The sequence below is a fragment of the Panulirus ornatus genome, chromosome 2, assembly GCF_036320965.1.
Source record: "Panulirus ornatus isolate Po-2019 chromosome 2, ASM3632096v1, whole genome shotgun sequence".
Lineage (NCBI taxonomy): Eukaryota > Metazoa > Arthropoda > Malacostraca > Decapoda > Palinuridae > Panulirus > Panulirus ornatus.
This window is the reverse complement of record NC_092225.1, coordinates 80,743,223-80,762,595: the sequence shown is the minus strand read 5'-3', so window position 1 is coordinate 80,762,595 and position 19,373 is coordinate 80,743,223. Positions and strand designations below refer to the sequence as shown.

General features: G+C 40.0%; 1 protein-coding gene across 4 annotated transcripts in view; it reads left to right on the top strand.

Annotated features, from left to right (window-relative positions):
* Positions 1-216: 216 nt before the first annotated feature.
* Positions 217-19,373, top strand: part of phtm (cytochrome P450 enzyme phantom) — a 203,444-nt gene continuing 184,287 nt past the window's right edge. The window contains exons 1-2 of one of the 4 annotated variants that reach the window (XM_071678258.1): positions 217-321; positions 18,529-18,690. In XM_071678258.1, coding sequence (XP_071534359.1) covers positions 18,547-18,690 — 144 coding nt within the window. In that variant the 5' untranslated portion in view covers positions 217-321; positions 18,529-18,546. Of the gene's footprint in view, positions 322-1,335; positions 1,363-18,528; positions 18,691-19,373 lie in introns of those variants that run through there. The other 3 variants (XM_071678248.1, XM_071678267.1, XM_071678276.1) reach the window with 3 other exon arrangements.

Here is a 19,373-nt window from a genome sequence, read left to right as displayed (position 1 = left end):
CGAAAACAAACCTCAACCCGAGCCGGTACTTAAGAAGAAATACCTAAATCAACCCAGCGTAACCTGACCTAACCCAGCCTCAACATACATAGGCCCGCAGTGGTGTACCAACCAGCATAGGAGACTTGGTAACGGGATCCGGGACTGGCTCCGCCCACTGCCTGTGGAGGGGGGCGTGGAATGCACGGCGCTACACTTGAGGAAAGGTTGTGACACATCTCAGTTATCAGTACATAGTGTGTGGATTACAGGCTGCAGCTGGTGCTCCCTTAACCTGTGTGGGCCAGGCCAGCAGCAGATCTACCTCTGTTACTGCTGTAGGTGTGTGTGTGTCTCACTGTACTCGTTTATCATATCAAAGTGTCTCAACCTTGTTGTCCGTAGTACATCTTCTCAACTTCAAGTTTTCCATTCACATTTCTAAACTTCATTATTTTTTTTTTCATTAGTTGTCTAATATCTACGTAAATATCGACAATGTTTACTTCAACATCCACGGATCTTTGGCCTATGGTGATAACACAAGATGTCCATGTGTTAATCGGGATCTTCATCCAAAGGCCTGACCCCGACCTTGAAGGCTAGCCAAGGGCTTCATGGCCTGGAGCTCCCCCCCTGGAATGGACATGCCACCTTCCTAATTCACAACATGATCATTTCATCCACGTGTCGTCCTTCATAAGTTTCTTAAGGTCAGACGGCTCAGAGGAGAGGGTGTTCCAGGGAATTCATGGAAAATATACATGTTCCAGATCATCCCACCGTTTCGCAGGTCATCATTTCTTCCCTCACCCCAGCATTACACTGAGGTCTTACGGAGTGTCTGCCTCGCCACCTTCCTTCCCTCTTGTTCCTGGAAACAGCAGCAGCAGCAGCAGGAGGAGGAGACAGTCAAGGAGACGTGGCTGACCGCGTATCAGTCCACATCTGGAACTCTGACCGCCATTGTTTCTCTTTTACCCTCCCTGTCTTCACACACACACACACACACAAACTCACGTACACCACCTTTTTTTTTTTCTCTTCACGTTTTTCTTTACCTGATCTACTAACAACGTGCCCAACTTACTTCAACAACAGCTATTTTAATCACCAGAACCAACAATCATAAATCAGTTAGGAAGTTCTACCATCATCATCATGCTTTTGTTTCCCCACGATCCAAAAAACTTTACACCGTCACTGGAACAATTGTGTGTACACCTGCAGGAGTCTGCCCCCCCCCCCCCCCCCCCGGTACCCTGAGAAGGTGGTTGGTCGCTCACGTCACTAGCGGACACACACACACACACACACACACACACACAAAGCCAGTCTCTCGTCGAGTGTGTAGACGAACAGAGTGAAGCGTTGGTGGTCTAGGTAAGTGGTAGTTTGCGGGTCAGTGTTTCCAGGAAAGTTACTTGAATAAGAGTTGCCAAGTGTCGCCTCGTGCCTGACAGCTAGTGAAGTGGAATGGGAGGTGCAGAACTCTGTTATATGAGGGGTTTTTTCATTGTCTAGGCCCCAACCTTACCTGGAGAGGAAGTAAAGATATTGCTTTTTGCATCGAAACGTGCTCTGTGTGTGTGTGTGTGTGTGTGTGTGTGTGTGTGTGTGTGTGTGTGTGTGTGTATGTGTGTGTGTTGTGTTGTGTATGTGCGGGCGTGTATATATATATATATGTGTGTGTGTGTGTGTGTGTGTGTGTGTGTGTGTGTGTGTGTGTGTGTGTGTAATCACTCAATTGTAGTACGGGGAGAAGCTTATACACTCTTAAGGACTCGTTCTTTCAATTTTTTCTGGTATCACACAGCATCATAAACTCTGTGTACTCTCAGTATTCACAGTTTCAATGATTAACTCTTCCCTTCTTCCAATACTCTGATCCACTTCCCTAATATTCTAAAATCATTATTCACACCTTCTCTAAAAACAAGATCCATGCTTGGTTTCTTCTGGCCCTTGTTTACTTCATCTTTCGAAGAACTTTTCATCTTCGACCTCAAACAAGTTTAGAGGTTGTGGTCAAGTCACCGCTAATTCTTCTGCCCCATCCCCAACATACAGAACACTGATAAAACACACACGCTAAAATAGCTCGTCAAGCACTAAACAACCGACTTCCCAACTCAGTCGTAAACTCCAAACTTCCGGACATGCAATCATCAAGAATCACACTCCCTAGACAAGCACGAGTCACTCTCCACTTCCTGGACGTCACCCATCACTGACAACACTACAACCACAGTTTTATCGTATCCCAAGACCCTTCATGTATACAATGTAACTTCCATAAAGAAGATACCGAGCACTTGCTACTCAACTGCCCTGTGTGTGGCATGTAGACGCATACACAACTTACAACACTGTATGACCTATGGTTCCAACCGGTGGACGTGGCCAGCTTCCTGGGTGCTGCAGGAACCTCATAAGGATAGAACGGACTCTTGGAAAAGGATAGTGGAAAAATTCTACCCTCTTATCTCCTGCATATCGCAGAAGTGACTAAAATGGGGTTGGGTACACTTTCCCTTCTTGTATTTCACTTTCGAAAAGAAGCAGAAGCCAAATGAGAATTCCTCATCCTTCTCGAAGGCTCTGGCTGGGATGTCGGGCTATAAGGAGCGGTTAAAAGTGTGAGAAGAGTGTGTGGCATACAGAAGGTGGGATGTGGGTCTTTTAAATTCTATTATCTTAAAACTTTTAAAAATTCTGCATGCTGTCCCCATGTCCAAATTCGTCATTTTGTTTGTTCCATATATCTACCAATTTTCCTCTATAAAGGTACTTCTTTTCATAAAGAGCCAAATAGTTGGTATGAAGAGAAGACTCAACTGCTTAACGTTGCACAAGAACTAGCTATAACCAAGGTTACAGTAAGTAAGCGATGTAGATATACCAAGGCTACATTAAGTAAACGATGTGGGTACATCCTAGGATACAGTAGTACGCGATGTAGATATAACCTAAAGCTACATAAGTAAGCGATGGAGATATATCCTAGGATACATTAAGTAAGCGATGGAAAAAGTGGCAGAATGATGTCAATCAATACGATCTTCCAATGATTAGGGGACCCAGAAAAACTACACTTGAAGACGACCGAAAGATTATTCAGCAGGCAATAGATATTCCAATGACCAACGCTGTTGTCATCAGAGAATAACTCTATCTACAAGTAACGCGTCGTAAAGTCCGACTGAATGAAGGAGGGATATCGGAGAAACAAGTTGACAGAGGCATCGTATCGCTCGTCTGGCATTCTCGCTCAGAGATGCTTGTCCGCGAGACATTAAGATTTCTGGCCGAGGGTTATCTTTCCTGACGAAAAAGTACCCACGGCTTACTTCACTGTTATCGACGGAGTGCCACGCGTTACAACCGTGACGACATCTACGAAGTTGCCAGAAGCGGCCACATAACGGTCAACGTGCAGGCGTGGATGTGTGTGTGAGTAGGAGAACTAGCCGACATTGATGATCGCTTTCTCCAAAGAATGTACTATCTGGAAATACTGGCGGAGGTGATGGAGTCTACAGTTCCAGCTATGGCTCTACCCTTCTCTGAAAGGATTATCTTTATGTAGGTACGTTAAAAACGATGCATTATTTATAGCAAATTTGAGGAGTTTGATATGCATAACGAGTCAATGGCTTCTTCGAAATTGAATATATAAAAGATTTCATTGTCTATGTCTAGATTTTCTACATAACTATCTGAATAGGTCATTATAATTTGTCGTTATATATCGATCTATTTATATCAATCTAACTTTATTTCAAACCAAACACCAATGTTTGATTTTTTTCAGGACAACTGCCCTGTCCATACTGCTAGAATAATCCGACAATAGTTTACAGAACAAAGAGACATTGATCTCCTGGAATGGCCAAGCAAAGGTTGTGATATGATTCCAACCGAGAACTGCTGGGGACACATCGTCCTGTCGTAATGAACAATGGCAGGAAAGAACAACACATCAGCTTCACCAACACACTAAGGATGAGTGGAAGCTTCACTCCCAAATCGCCTACGAGTAGTCATCGAAAACGAGGGTGGTTGAACGAGCTACTGACAGAAGTAATTATGATAACCACCACTATCGCTCTTTGGTGCTGTTATCCATATCACATTTAGATTTGAGAATCACCGTGTGTTTTTTAAGATGGTATTTTTGTTATTTCATATGGCTACTAATAAATAGTTATATTTGACATGTGGTTCTCGCCTAGGGAACAGCAAACCCTTTATGAAGTAGGTGGTGATTCAACGGGACTAAGAAAACAGTGGAACGAGTCTGAAATTCTGGCTTAGAAAACTGTTACTAATTCGAAACACTAGTGCAAACTAAAAGAAACAAACGTATCTGCATGAACCCCACGTCGCACGCAGTTCCCACGTTTACATCGCACCAGAATAATTAGCAGTTTAGTGAAAATTAAAACGGAAATTGGGAAGGAATGGGACGGGGATTGTGTGTGTGTGTGTGTGTGTGTGTGTGTGTGTGTGTGTGTGTGTGAGGGTGGGATGTTGGGAATCGGGTCTACCAGAGCGAGGACAATTCTGCCGGCGAACACAGTGATATTAGATATCAACACTAGTCAGTAGTAGAGTCACTATTTCGCATTCTGATAACTGGTGCCATACAAACCCTGTTGCTGAATATCACTGAAGATATGTTACCACAATAAAAAAAAAAAAGCACATCACCTGCTTTTCCGCTTCACTCACACTTCCCCTCCCCCTCCCCCTTCCTCCACCCTCTCCTCCCTCTTTCTCCTTCACCCCCTCCTTTCCTAACCTTCCCCCCCCCCCCTTTGCCGCCTCTCATTCCCTAGGAAAACAGTTGTAAACTTTCTAGTTTAAACCTGATAAAAAAAACAACAACGACAATCACTACAGTGATAGCAGGTGTTTGTCTGTTCCCTTGAATTAAACCAAGACAACACATGGGTTCATATCTACAAGTATAAGCAACAGGCCGTCCCATGTTATCCTCCAATATCTTTTCTTAGTGAGGCGCCACATGGATTATGCGCTTCAGTTTTGATCGTCCAGAAATATAATGACCATGAGCTCCCTAGTAACACAACAAAAAACAACAAAACTGATACCGCATATCAAAAATTTATCTTTCGTTGGTAAACTAGATAAACTTGAGAGGTGGTTTGATAAAGGTCTTTCATTGGATCAAGGAAACAGACAAACACTTGGTATCAATAAGGAATTGAAATTAAGAAAATGACGACTGAAATAATGGTTTTCACCATACAAGATCAATCTAGATGTAAAGGGATATACGTACGCACTGGTTTGGAAATAGGATGTCTGTGTGGAATAGAATTCAGAATATCATCGGCATAATTACACTTGGAATCATTAAATGTAACTTGGGTAGGGAATGTACGATCGCTAACAAGGCTCTACAACCTGACTGAAGCAGTATCGAGCTGTTCTGAGCACTGACCAGAGTGCCATCTGTGAGGTTCCCAACAAAACCACTCTTTATGAACAACCAGAGGCGAAGCTCCGTATGCCGGGGATTGCTGTTATTGCTGTGTATAAGGCAAAACGAAACAGCACACTCACTGCATACCACCTTACTCTCATACAGTGCCTGACGTATGAACCTGATAAGCGAAAGAAAACTTGCAATCATTGCCATTTGTCTGTAAGTACAAGTATTGATGAGGCAGTGTTTGCAAAACTGAAATGATATTTCACGTACTAATTAGTTATCGTTGTAATGTTATAATAACTAATGTGACGAGCCGGATCGGATGAAGGAGGTGACTGATGCTTGTGGAGGTTAGAACAACTGAAAATATCATTTAAATAAGGAAATCATCTAACTAATGTATTTCTCAACACATTTCATCTTCAGAATATTATCCAATTTACTTCGATTAATATACTTTATAATCATGCACACAATCCGATTAATATACTTTATAATAATGCCACAAAGTTCATCACTGGAGCTGAACACACCTATTTTGTACACCTGACTTTACGATAAGCTTTCTTGTGTGGACGGTAAGCTGAGTATACGGCACTAAAAGCAGACGAACAATTAGCTAAGCTATAAAGAAGTTTGCACAGATATCTGTTGAAATATATGCAAAGTCTTGGTAACTGTACGTGAGGATGTACTCTAGTTTCCCGTGCATTTCACTGAAAAGAAAATTAATCTCTCTATGGTAACGACTTGATGATTTAGAATGGATAGGAATTCTCTTAAAAGCACACAGATAAGGATAAAAATTACCCTTAGCATTAGAAATAAGTCCTATGAGAACACACTAACATAAAACGCGTTCGCTTACAAAGGCTTAGTAAGGTGTGATACAAACTGGGTACACAAGCGGATAATCTGGTTTAACAAAGACGATATTATTAAAACTGGAAATCCAAACAATAAAGATTCCACAACTATGATTTTAGACTTGATTATTTTGGATTCAATAACGATAGAGGAAAACGTTAGAATTCGGTGAGATGAATGGAACACCTTAGTACAGTAGGTACACCTTAGTACAGTAAGTTCAAAAATTATGGAAAGTTCCAAGAAAAGATTGCAAGGCTACATGTGTAAACAGGTGGGGTTGCGTAGGAGTAGCCTAGCTTGTAGTAACAGGAACAAAAACAGTAACCCTCCATTCTTACGTTATTATGACCTTAAAAAGGAAAAGCCCGAACCCTCTTAACCTTGAATCACCAGAAACAATTATCAAACAGCGTTCGGTGTGTAACCTAAGATAAGTTGACACAAGTAGATATAAATAACAGTTAATCATGGTACTTACCTTCCGTCGCCCGGCGGTGTAGGTGACTGCAATCAGTTAAGAGTGACTAGGCTTTCAAGTAATCAATATACTTTACAAGGTTCCCAGGTAATTACATTATGTCACATTATGTTCACGGACTGTATTCTACATCACTCAAATCTTCTACCATCATTACGCGTTGAGAAATAACCACGAACCACTTCAATCACGTTTTGCATAACAAACTTAATATTCACCAATATCTTTACATAGTAGTGTTCCAAGTCATACTTTTCTTCCATCAATGGTTTGCAAATTTTTCGTATTTTTCCTAATTAATTCAGTATATAGAATTACCACTATACTGTTCAGCAATTTCCTTATGCTTGCGTGCTTTTACCATATTGATCCTCACTCAACACATTAACAAAATATGGAGCGTAATTTTCACCACTTCGCAGTCATATTGTTCGCTAGTCATTATAACTTCACCATACTGATTACTAGTGTTGTTCACTATCGTAATATTCTGGTCTCCATTCTTACTATAATGACACACGATTCCATAGTTTCTATTCGTGATTCACTACTCACTATTAGGTAGATGAGTGACGGTAGCCAGCTAGAGCCTAGCCATTATATCCAACTTGACTCAAGTTTTACATAAACCATTCACTAAACCAGTCAAACGAATTCATAAACCCAAATCAAGCACTGTATATCTGCACGGTAATCTATTTCATCACATGAAACATGACTGAATCATTCTGATAACGTTTCATTTGATGTCTTCGTTCACATCATCACTTGCAGTGTACTTTGCTCACACCGTATTTACGGAAATCCGAGTTAATAACATGACCGCAGTAGTGTTAACACTCTTCTTCAGTTTCATCGCAGTGTCATTACTTATAAAACTAACGTATCACACACCAGAATGTACTACAGTGTATACAACATGACCCACGTCTACTCCCCTTGGAGGTCAACGCAGCACTGAGTGTACCTACTGACGGCAATGTTGCCAACCCGAAAATTCGTTTTTAGTCCAAATATCCCTAAAAAAAAACATGAAAAGTCCCTAAGTCCCTATATGTGCCGACGTATAAAGTCCCTATGCCTGTCCCTACGTAGATTAAACTTATTTTTCAACAAGAAATGTACATACAATGTTTCTTATGAAGTGATTAATAAGCTTCATGGAGAAACGAGAACCAAATGATGAATGCAATGACATTTATTCAATGTTTATTAGAGAAAAACAAGTTATTTTGTTTCAGTATGCATCCATATTTCTAAAGTCTTCTTATATATCATATATTATGAATAGGAAAAAATGAAGTTTATAAAGCTTGTTTTCAATATAGTTAACTTGATAATGTTTTATTGCCTAGTTAGCTCATTCAGTTATTCATGATGATCATGTAAGGGTGAAAATACAAGGTATATATTTCATGAAAGAGGAATAGCAAATTAATAGAGCGATGTCATATTATTTCTTGCCGCAATGTTGAATGTGCATATCTATCCTCAACTCCAACGAAACATTATAACACTTCCAGCATTTCTCGTCAATCTCCTTTGCAAAATCAAGACAGTTTTTCTATCTTTGGATTTCATATCAGAATTGATGAATAGTAAGGAATCTAATAATTCAGGTCCCATCCTATTCCTCCTTTTCGTCTTTGCACCTACCATTAGAGAGGAGAGCCTCAGTTTCTGAACTGAAGTGTGGAAAAATTAGGATGAGACTTTGCTAGAGATGCAAGGTTCCTAAAAACATACTGGTCTGAAAAATTCCTTGGTTTGGAAAGATGCAACTAAAGTTCTTTACATCTTTTCTTAAGAAGCAGGTTATTACGTTCATCAGCACTGAAATATGCTGGCAAATCCTCTCACTCTTTCTGAACATTACTCTTAGATTCTATTGGATGTCCATATTCTGTCTTGATATTGTCTAGCTTTAGTAGAGTTTTCCTAGCATCAGAATCCAATGCAATCTTAGGAGATATGATTTCATTTCCTTAAGCAGAGGATCAGAAGCAACTTTTAATTTTTCTATTGAGCTCAACAAATACTGTTTGATAAAAGGAGAGACAACAACTCATCTTGAAATGCCTATTTTCATCAAGAGTAAAAATAATTGACTCTTCTCAATTAGGTCAAGGGGAAGATGACTTGTATAATCAGGTTCAATCTTTGATTAATTATCTACAAACTCTGGTTTGATGAAGTTCTTACCTATCATCCTTATCATTCGGATACTTTCATCTTGTAGAGTAGCTATCAAGCTGCTTTTATTCTGAAATAATGCATTCATTTGATTGCGACACGAAAATTTGTATTTTTGTCGAACAAGTGAAGGAGGAACATTATTATTGCATAAAGTACACGAAATTTCTTTTATATGCTAATTTTCTCACAGAAAAATATAGTAATTATCAATGAATATCCAAAATCCCTAGGTTTTTAAGAATTTTGCTTGGGCGTCCTTACGCCTTTGAAAATTAGCCAAAAGTCCGTAAGGTTGGCAACAATGACGGTGTGAGTCTCTAGCCCAGGATATGGGCGGAGCTAAGCAGTAAAAAATTTGATCATCGAACCTATAGTACGGCTGGGTCATTGTTGACAAATAAAAAGACGATGCAGGGCGTCTCAATTCCTGTTGTATTTATAGGGTTGGCTTTTTAAACTCACCATTACTGGTAGTTGTATTTGTATTCATTCTTCTCGCTGGGTTAGGCTTACATTTGTGGATATGGTCCACGGGTGGGAGGAGCAACCGTCGTTTGCCGCCTAAGAGGTATCCAAAAATGTTTATAGTCTTTGAGAGGTATCGCGTTAGGTGTACCGGCGCGGAGTATTCTGGTGGCTAGGTCAGAGGCAACACTCCCAAACAATTTGAGCGCTGGTGATTTTCGTAACAACAGCAAGAAAATATAACCCACGGAATAAACTCAATAAGGCATATAGGCTCGCGGACTAGAGCAGTGCAACAAGTTTGAATCCTCCAACTGTTCAGGAGAGAATCTGAACCCCCAGGGGTCCGAGGGCCTTCTGATATCGAAGATCCTAGCAACAACAGCTCTAAATCTCCCGACAATTGTCATATTTTGCCTGCTTCAGGTTGATCACTGAGGGTTCCTGAGTTTCATGTTAAACGTTTCGGTTATCTGGTATGGATATATTTGTAAGAAGACGTTATAAGAAAAAGAAAAACTTTTTTAAATGACATCATGTCATCTGTCGAGGTTTATTAAGTCTCTGACAAAACCAAAACTTTAGTTTATATGTAACTGGTGTAGCGGGGTGGAAGGTAAGGGTGGGGAGCTGTTGGGGAAGGCAAAGAGGGAATGGTAAGGTAAGGTGAGGGAGGGAGAAGTGTAGGTATAGTGAGGAAGAAAGAAGAGTAGGTATAATGAGGAAGGAGATCTGTATGTATAGCGTGGCGAGAGAGGATGAGCAAAAGGGAAATGATAAGAGCGGGTGAGGAAAGGAGAGGTGAAGTACGTAAGTGGTTCGCGCTGGTCACCGGAGGTGTTTGTGGAAGCTTGTCCTGTGTCATTTCGTCTTGCCTATGTACTGTTTACCACCACAAGGGGAAGTGGGTGTAATGCTTTGTACAAGACGTTGCATCCACTCACCGCGTATAGGTCAATCGTTAAGCTCCAGCTTTCTGATATATGCATAAGTCGTTACAGGCAGAACACTGTTGGACACACACACACACACACACACACACACACTTGATTCAGGTGAAAACACAATGGATTGACCCATTCAACGACACGCTCACTAACGGGCAGTCAAACATCAGTTCAAAGTAAGTCAATAAGATGGAAATTAATTTATCAACAATTTATGACGTCTATAAATTCTTGTTACACAAAAAGATCTTTCACTGGGACTATACGGCATAGATGTCGTCCATTCGTTAAGTCAAAAGATACACTAAATCTAGTTCAACTGCCACTGTTGATGCCACAACCACCCAGTATTTTTTCTTATGGTGTGTAACTAATATTCATTACCTTAAGCGGTGTTAATATCCTTATTTTTTGTGATGAACATCAACAACATAATGAAAACGTTATCAGGATGTGGGTATTTTCGTCATATTATTCTCGACTCAATTCATCCTCTTACTCTTACCACCTCCTCTGCTCGCCTCTCCTATCCATAAACGCCACGGAGTTGCCACCTGTTGGCTCAAAAATGAACTTGACTCAGGTGCTTCGAACTTATAGATCCATTTGTATCGGCTTCGCATCGTGGCTGATGCTACCAGGTTGTGGTTCAGAACCTCTACACTTGGAAGAGTTGCGATAACCGGCTGGGTAAATTAAGGAAAATTGTACAGTCGCGGAAAAACGTTGCGCCACAGCTTAACCGAAGCAGTATCGAGCTGTACCGAGCACCGGCAGCGCCATCTGTGAGGTTTCCAACAAAATCAGGAATCATGAACGATCAGGTGAAACTCCGTAGTTTACAGTAGTACTGTATATTGCAGGTGATTTCTAAATATCTATATCGTTTCCCTCTTTACCCAGTTTATCAAAGGCAAAACGAAACATCACAGCCACTGCATGTCACCCCGCTCTCATAAACTGCTTGGTATTTATCTCTTAATCTTCTTGAACTTTGTAAGTGAAAGTAAACTAGGAATTATTGTCATTATATGTAATGTCACACAATTATTAAATTTTCTTTATAGTAAAACACTACTTCATATATCAACCAAATCTATTATACTATATCGTAATATTTCTATAAGTAACAGAATTTTCTATCATCTCTATAGGAGTGGCAGGAGACATGACAACTCCCATATTGTAACATATAGTCGAGGACATATTAGAGTGTGTGTGCGTTAAGAAAAACGGTGGCTGAGACAGTGAGAGAGACGGGCACCGCTCGTTCCATTGTTCATCGGTGGGTAGACAGGTGGTAGGCAGAGGGAGGGGGTCATGGAGCACTCGACCCCGCAGTGGACGGCCAAGACTCGCTACTCGCCAGGGTGACGGTGTCATCACCGAGGCGTCCTGTGAGAGTCCACAGGTGTCAGTAGCGCAGCTGTTCATCCATCCCACCGCAACCCACCGAGGCTTCCGTACAGATGACATTCATTGTTATGTCCTGTCCGAAAATGGAGCTGTTCCTAAGGGCTTTGCTATGGCATAATCATCAGTTGACCTCGAGTTAGACGTCGGTAATATTTACGGATCAGAAGACTTTTACATCTGTAGGAGTTGGGTCAAGACAATGCTAGAGGACAGGGAATGTCAGACACCTCCCTCAGCACACCACTATGGGGGAGTCTAGTGGGTGAGTGACTACAGTGTACTAGGTATGGTTGTGGACCTGTGGACCAGGTGAACTGGTAAGCAGTGATGGTCAGCTGGACAGTGAAGAAAACGGTGAGATCAAGGCAACTGTGCGAGCCATGGCTCCATCTACCCGTAGACCAAGAGAAACCCTGCAAGAACGGCAGATAGTGAACACCAGCAGGATAGTGAGGTTCGTTCCAGATACACCGTCAGATGGAGGTAATTACATGGTCCAACAATTAAAGATTGTGACCTGAACTTAATCGTAAACTTATGGTCTATAACGTGTCGGGAGTGTGAGGTAGGAAGGAGTCACCAGGACACTGAGGGTACACTGCAGACGGTGTGGCCAGACACCCGACGCCAGCCGGATAAATGGGTGTGCATTGTTCCGTCCACTCTCGAGCTAGAGAAAGGGGAGACAGATGCTTGGAGAGGCTGAAGATGTTACTGAAACTCATGTATGAATAAAGAAATCTTTCTTAACTGGTGTGTTATTTCAACATGTTTTATCATCAAAATATTATTCAGTTTATTTCGAAGGACGTAGACTGTAATCACGCCACAGTGCAACAATGGAGCTGATCAAAGTAGTATTTTCTACAGCTGACAGTGATAAACTGTCTTATTTGTGAAGTGAGGTGAGAGGTTGTGGCATTAAAGCAGACGAATAGATCAAAAATAAAACATCTGTTTATACAAAAAAGATGCATGTCTCTTCCATTACTTTCTCAGATAAAACAAAAAAATAGCTTTCACATACACCTTCCCTCCTCTCCCTGAACCACTCTCTCTCTCTCTCCTCATTGGTCGGCGAATTAGCTCCCACTTTCGTCCCAATATTGAGAACAACATGTATCCTTTTCTTATCTGTAAAAACACTCCGCTATCCTGGGTGTCTAGATGCCACCATACCGGGTCAGTAGAGTAAAATAAGAAAAAAACGGGAAAAAATAATGTCACTCGGTGTTCCTATTGGTTCAGTTGGTACACAGAATCACCAACTAACGACGTGCGGGCGGCCACAAATTGAACCACGAAACATAAGCATATTGTACTCACCTCTGCTTCACTTAGACTCGACCCAGACATTAGGATGGTCGGATTATCCTCCTCCTATCACTACAGGTACAGAGTATCACATTACTCCTCTCACTACAGGTACAAAGTATCACATTAATGACTCCTCACTACAGGTACAAAGTATCACATTACTCCTCTCACTACAGGTACAGAGTATCACATTACTCATCTCTCTACAAACGTTAGACTTTTCATGGTCACGTCACAAACTTCTCTTTTCTTATATACATTCATTCAATTGTCGATGATTTAGATTATTGCCCAGACATCCAATCCAACTTCAGAATGAGAATTAACACAGTAGCCACGAGCTGTTTCTTGTGGTGGGGATAGTAGTGTTGGTGGTGGTGGTCATTGCGCTAGGATTCCTGCCCCAGGTAAATGGCCATATATACGCAGTGAGAGTGTGTATGGCTCTATATAAGATGATCCTTGAACACCTGAAGCAGGTGTTCCAAGATTTTTCGATTGGCTTTTATGACTCGACGTTGACGACCCTGGCTTTTGGCGGGTCTGGAGCCCAAACAAAGCGACCAATGAAAACATTTTCTTCAACGCAGAAAAGTTTTCTAATTTCTAAATAATAACCCAGGACGGCATGATTCCTGATTGTAATGGCATGGCCAAAGACCCTACAAGGAAGGTAGGAAAGCGGGTGTCTCAGAGTAACCATAACACTGGTGTGTTGGTGTGGCCAGCCGTCAGGTGGCAGCACCACCGGCGATGCCTCGCCCAAATCCAAAAACAGACCAAAATGGCAGAAGGTAGTCACCTGTGTGTTGTATGAAAACGCAAAAAAGAAACATCCAGAGGATGTATTTCGTAGATTCCCGCTGGAGGAAGAAAGGTAAGCATCTCATCATGTTGTATTCATGCATGAACCATATCAGATAACGGCAGTCAGAGAAAATATGATAGTTGATAATGATCAAGTTGACTTGGCAGATGTTTCCCCGTTGGGGTATTGTTATGCACTTGAAAGTAGGTACTAATGAGATGTCATATTGATAGATATGTCACAGAAATTAATTTTAAGTGCTGCAGAATAGATAAAGTAAGCACAGCAGTGTTTCAGATTTACCTACCCGTTACTGCACTACATTATTCTCAATATTTATAGGTGCCTGAGATGGGGGAAAATTTTGAGTAGCATGAAACAAACATCAAAGAAAATTCACTCGAAAATTTAAATCAACCTTACTTAACCAAACCTAACCTTACCAAAGCCTAACTTACCTAACCTAACTTAACCTAACCAAGCCTAACCTAACCTAGCCAAACTAACCAAACCTATCCTATCCTAACTAACCTAAGCTAACCTAACCTAACCAAACCCAACCTAACCTAATCAAACTAAACCTAACCTTACCTGACCTAACCTAACCCAGCCTTACCTAACCAAATCTAACCTAACAATCTAAACTAACCCAGCCAAACCAAACCTAACCTAACTTGACCATGATTATTTTAATTTCCCTCATCTGTAGGCTTAACCTTTTAATGGAAAAGAGTAAAGTACATGGCAGCAGTGGTGTGAATTAGTTTTTTCATACTTATTTTTCAGTTTAACATGCACTGCATCAAAGAATTTATGGTTTTGTTTGCATCAAAGAATATATGGTTTTATCTGCATGATAGTTTACTCTTGATTACCTTCATGGATATTGCTGTGTCTGCATGTGGAGAGCTTAATTTTATAATAGTAATATGTGATTACTATGGATCTTGATACTTTCTTTTTCATACCGTAAATGTGTGACTTAGTTTGCAAAATGGCATGCATGACCTAACCTAACCTAACCTAACCTAACCTAACCTAACCTAACCTTCAGCCACATTGATTAAGTGTCTGTTGCATGTAATTTAGTTATTTTATGGAAGATATTTTAAAAATGACTCATTGTTTTTGTGTCTGTGTGAGTTTGTCCAGCATTTCTTCTTTTGTGATATAATACAGCTTGTTTTCAGTGCATTGCATTAAAGTATAGGTAAATTCTATTCTGTTGCATAACTAATGAAGTGTTAATGTGTTAAAGAAGATACAATACAGCATATGAGTGAAATTAAGGTCTTTGTAAGCAATTAAGAACTTAATGGGCAAACATACTTATGATCTTTTATCCTAAAGTTATGTTGTAGATTATAGGTAAGCAAAAACAGTACAGTAGATGAGTGAAATTAAGGTCTTTGTAAGTAATTAATTACTTATAATGATAATAGTCAAACACACTGATGATTCATTTTATCCTAAGATATATGTAGTAGATTATAGGTAAGCAAAAACAGTACAGTACATGAGTGAAATTGAGGTCTTTTTATTTCACTGTAGTCAGTGAATATAATAATAATAATAATGATAATAATGATAATGATAGCAATAGTGATATATTCTAACACACTAATGATTCTTTTAATCCTAAGAATAATGTACATTACAGTTGAAGAAAAAATCAAGTGTAGTAATGGATGTACTAATGCTGAATATATACGTAAAAACGATTTTATACATATACTTTTTTCATATTCCCCATTTCCCGCATGCAGAGCTAAGAAAAGAGGACTGCGCCTTAGAAGGAATATCCCAACTTGGCCCCCTTCTCTTAAAAAATTATTATTATTATCATTATTATCATTATTATTATTATTATTATTATTATTGTTATTATTATTACTGTTATCATTATCATAAAATTCATTGATTACAGTAAAATAAAGACCAATTTCACTCATGTACTGTGCTGTTTTCGCTTACCTATAATCTACTACATATATCTTAGGATAAAAATAGCATTAGCATGTTTGACTATTATTATTATTGTTATTAATTGCTTGCAGAGATCTCAATTTCACTCATGTACTGTACTGTATTTTCTTTAACACCTTAACACCTCATTAGTCATGCAGTGCAATGGAATTAGTCTTATTATATTAGCCTTAAAATTATATATATATATATATATATATATATATATATATATATATATATATATATATATATATATATATATATATATATCAAATCAAAGAATACTTCCCACGTATTCCCTGCGTGTCGTAGAAGGCGACTAAAAGGGAAGGGAGCGGGGGGCTGGAAATCTTCCCCTCTCAGTTTTTTTTAATTTTCCAAAAGAAGGAACAGAGAAGGGGGCCAGGTGAGGATATTCCCTCAAAGGTCCAGTCCTCTGTTCTTAACGCTACCTTGCTAACGCGGGAAATGGCGAATAGTATGAATAAATATATATATATATATATATATATATATATATATATATATATATATATATATATATATATATATATATATATGTGAGAAATACTTAGAAAAGCAAATGGATTTGTATGTAGCATTTATGGATCTGGAGAAGGCATATGATAGAGTTGATAGAGATGCTCTGTGGAAGGTATTAAGAATATATGGTGTGGGAGGCAAGTTGTTAGAAGCAGTGAAAAGTTTTTATCGAGGATGTAAGGCATGTGTACGTGTAGGAAGAGAGGAAAGTGATTGGTTCTCAGTGAATGTAGGTTTGCGGCAGGGGTGTGTGATGTCTCCATGGTTGTTTAATTTGTTTATGGATGGGGTTGTTAGGGAGGTAAATGCAAGAGTTTTGGAAAGAGGGGCAAATATGAAGTCTGTTGGGGATGAGAGAGCTTGGGAAGTGAGTCAGTTGTTGTTCGCTGATGATACAGCGCTGGTGGCTGATTCATGTGAGAAACTGCAGAAGCTGGTGACTGAGTTTGGTAAAGTGCGTGGAAGAAGAAAGTTAAGAGTAAATGTGAATAAGAGCAAGGTTATTAGGTACAGTAGGGTTGAGGGTCAAGTCAATTGGGAGGTGAGTTTGAATGGAGAAAAACTGGAGGAAGTGAAGTGTTTTAGATATCTGGGAGTGGATCTGGCAGCGGATGGAACCATGGAAGCGGAAGTGGATCATAGAGTGGGGGAGGGGGCGAAAATTCTGGGGGCCTTGAAGAATGTGTGGAAGTCGAGAACATTATCTCGGAAAGCAAAAATGGGTATGTTTGAAGGAATAGTGGTTCCAACAATGTTGTATGGTTGCGAGGCGTGGGCTATGGATAGAGTTGTGCGCAGGAGGATGGATGTGCTGGAAATGAGATGTTTGAGGACAATGTGTGGTGTGAGGTGGTTTGATCGAGTGAGTAACGTAAGGGTAAGAGAGATGTGTGGAAATAAAAAGAGCGTGGTTGAGAGAGCAGAAGAGGGTGTTTTGAAGTGGTTTGGGCACATGGAGAGGATGAGTGAGGAAAGATTGACCAAGAGGATATATGTGTCGGAGGTGGAGGGAGCAAGGAGAAGAGGGAGACCAAATTGGAGGTGGAAAGATGGAGTGAAAAAGATTTTGTGTGATCGGGGCCTGAACATGCAGGAGGGTGAAAGGAGGGCAAGGAATAGAGTGAATTGGAGCGATGTGGTATACCGGGGTTGACGTGCTGTCAGTGGATTGAATCAAGGCATGTGAAGCGTCTGGGGTAAACCATGGAAAGCTGTGTAGGTATGTATATTTGCGTGTGTGGACGTATGTATATACATGTGTATGGGGGGGGGGTTGGGCCATTTCTTTCGTCTGTTTCCTTGCGCTACCTCGCAGACGCGGGAGACAGCGACAAAGTATAAAAAAAAAAATAAAAAAAAAATATATATATATATATATTTATATATATATATATATAAGTATAAAAGTATATATAAGTATATATATATAAGTATATATATATAAGTATAAAAAAAAAAATATATATACATATATATATATATACATATATATATATATATATATATATATATATATATATATATATATATATATATATATATATATATGCGAAAAATCAATAGAACATGGATTTTGATGTCAAAGAGGAAAGAATTATGGGATTTAAATGCTCGCCAGTATTGTAATTTGCATTACAGATGGCGCTCATGTTAGACAGCACATTTTATGCTTTGGTTAGGGCCCTTGCTTTCCTATCTTCCTTGTAGGGTCTTTGGTCATGACCCCATTGTCGACTTTTAACGATCAGGTCAGAGGTCAAGTAATCATACGTCATTATACCTAGGGGTCGTACCGTCGTGATGATGTGGTATAACTTTGTGTCAGAGCTTGTGTACCGTCGTGCTCAAGGGTCGTAACCTTCGTGCTCAAGGGTCACCTCAGGTGATAGATATGTAAATTGATATAATGAATCGCACAGAATCATTTGAGTATTATTCATACACAGTCTCTTTCCTCAGGTATATGTCTTTCTTTGAAGTTAGTAAAGTGAGAACTATGGGTGTGCATGTGAGCACTTGACGGCCATAGCAACCCTATAAGACCAGTCCCTAACCTTTATATGTTTTCATCATCTATTAGATTTCAGATTCCGCGAGGATGACGTTTCTTGATGTGTGGACGCCAGACACGGGCGTGGAGAAGCTACTGGCGGCGGCAAGCGCCGTCCTTTGCTGCGTCTACGCGCTGTGGGCCTGGCACTCCTCCCGAAGGCTTCCTCCGGGGCCCTGGGGACTTCCCTTGGTAGGCACTGACGGAGGTATCTGTATTTGCCTATATGGCAAAAGCCATGATAGATCATTCCTGTTGTGACTGAGGCAGTAATACGGACGTCTGACAAATGATTTTGTCTGGATTTTGACCAAGACACAGAAATGTTGGTCGTTTATAAGCACATGAATCTCATTTATAAACCAAAGGACAGAATCGTTAAAGATGCGTAAAGATACGTAATCTATAATCCGTTGTGAACAAAGACACACAACAGTAGTCTGGTAAGATGTTTACTTCAATCGTAATTAGATTAAAGATATAGATTGTCCTGTGCTCTACCGTCATGTAGTGAGGCTAGATAACTATCTCCTTGTCTGTGTCTACAGCCGACACCTTAGTACTACTGGTCAGGTTGAGGCAGACCAGAGTATATGCAGCAAACAAGATGCTACGTCTGACTTCTATATACGAGATATTGATCATAAAATTTTCACGTCATCATCTTACAGGAGATAAATGTCGAATCGCATTGTGGAGGCAAACTGAACTTATATACACAACATTCTAAATCGTTCGTGAAGGCATGTTGGTTTACCTCAGGACCTAACTAACGCTCTCTGCTACATCATGATACATTTGAATGCCAGTCACAAGTAACATGATTCCATGGGTTAAGTTTTTTACCTTCATATTTCGTGAATAGAAACAGAACC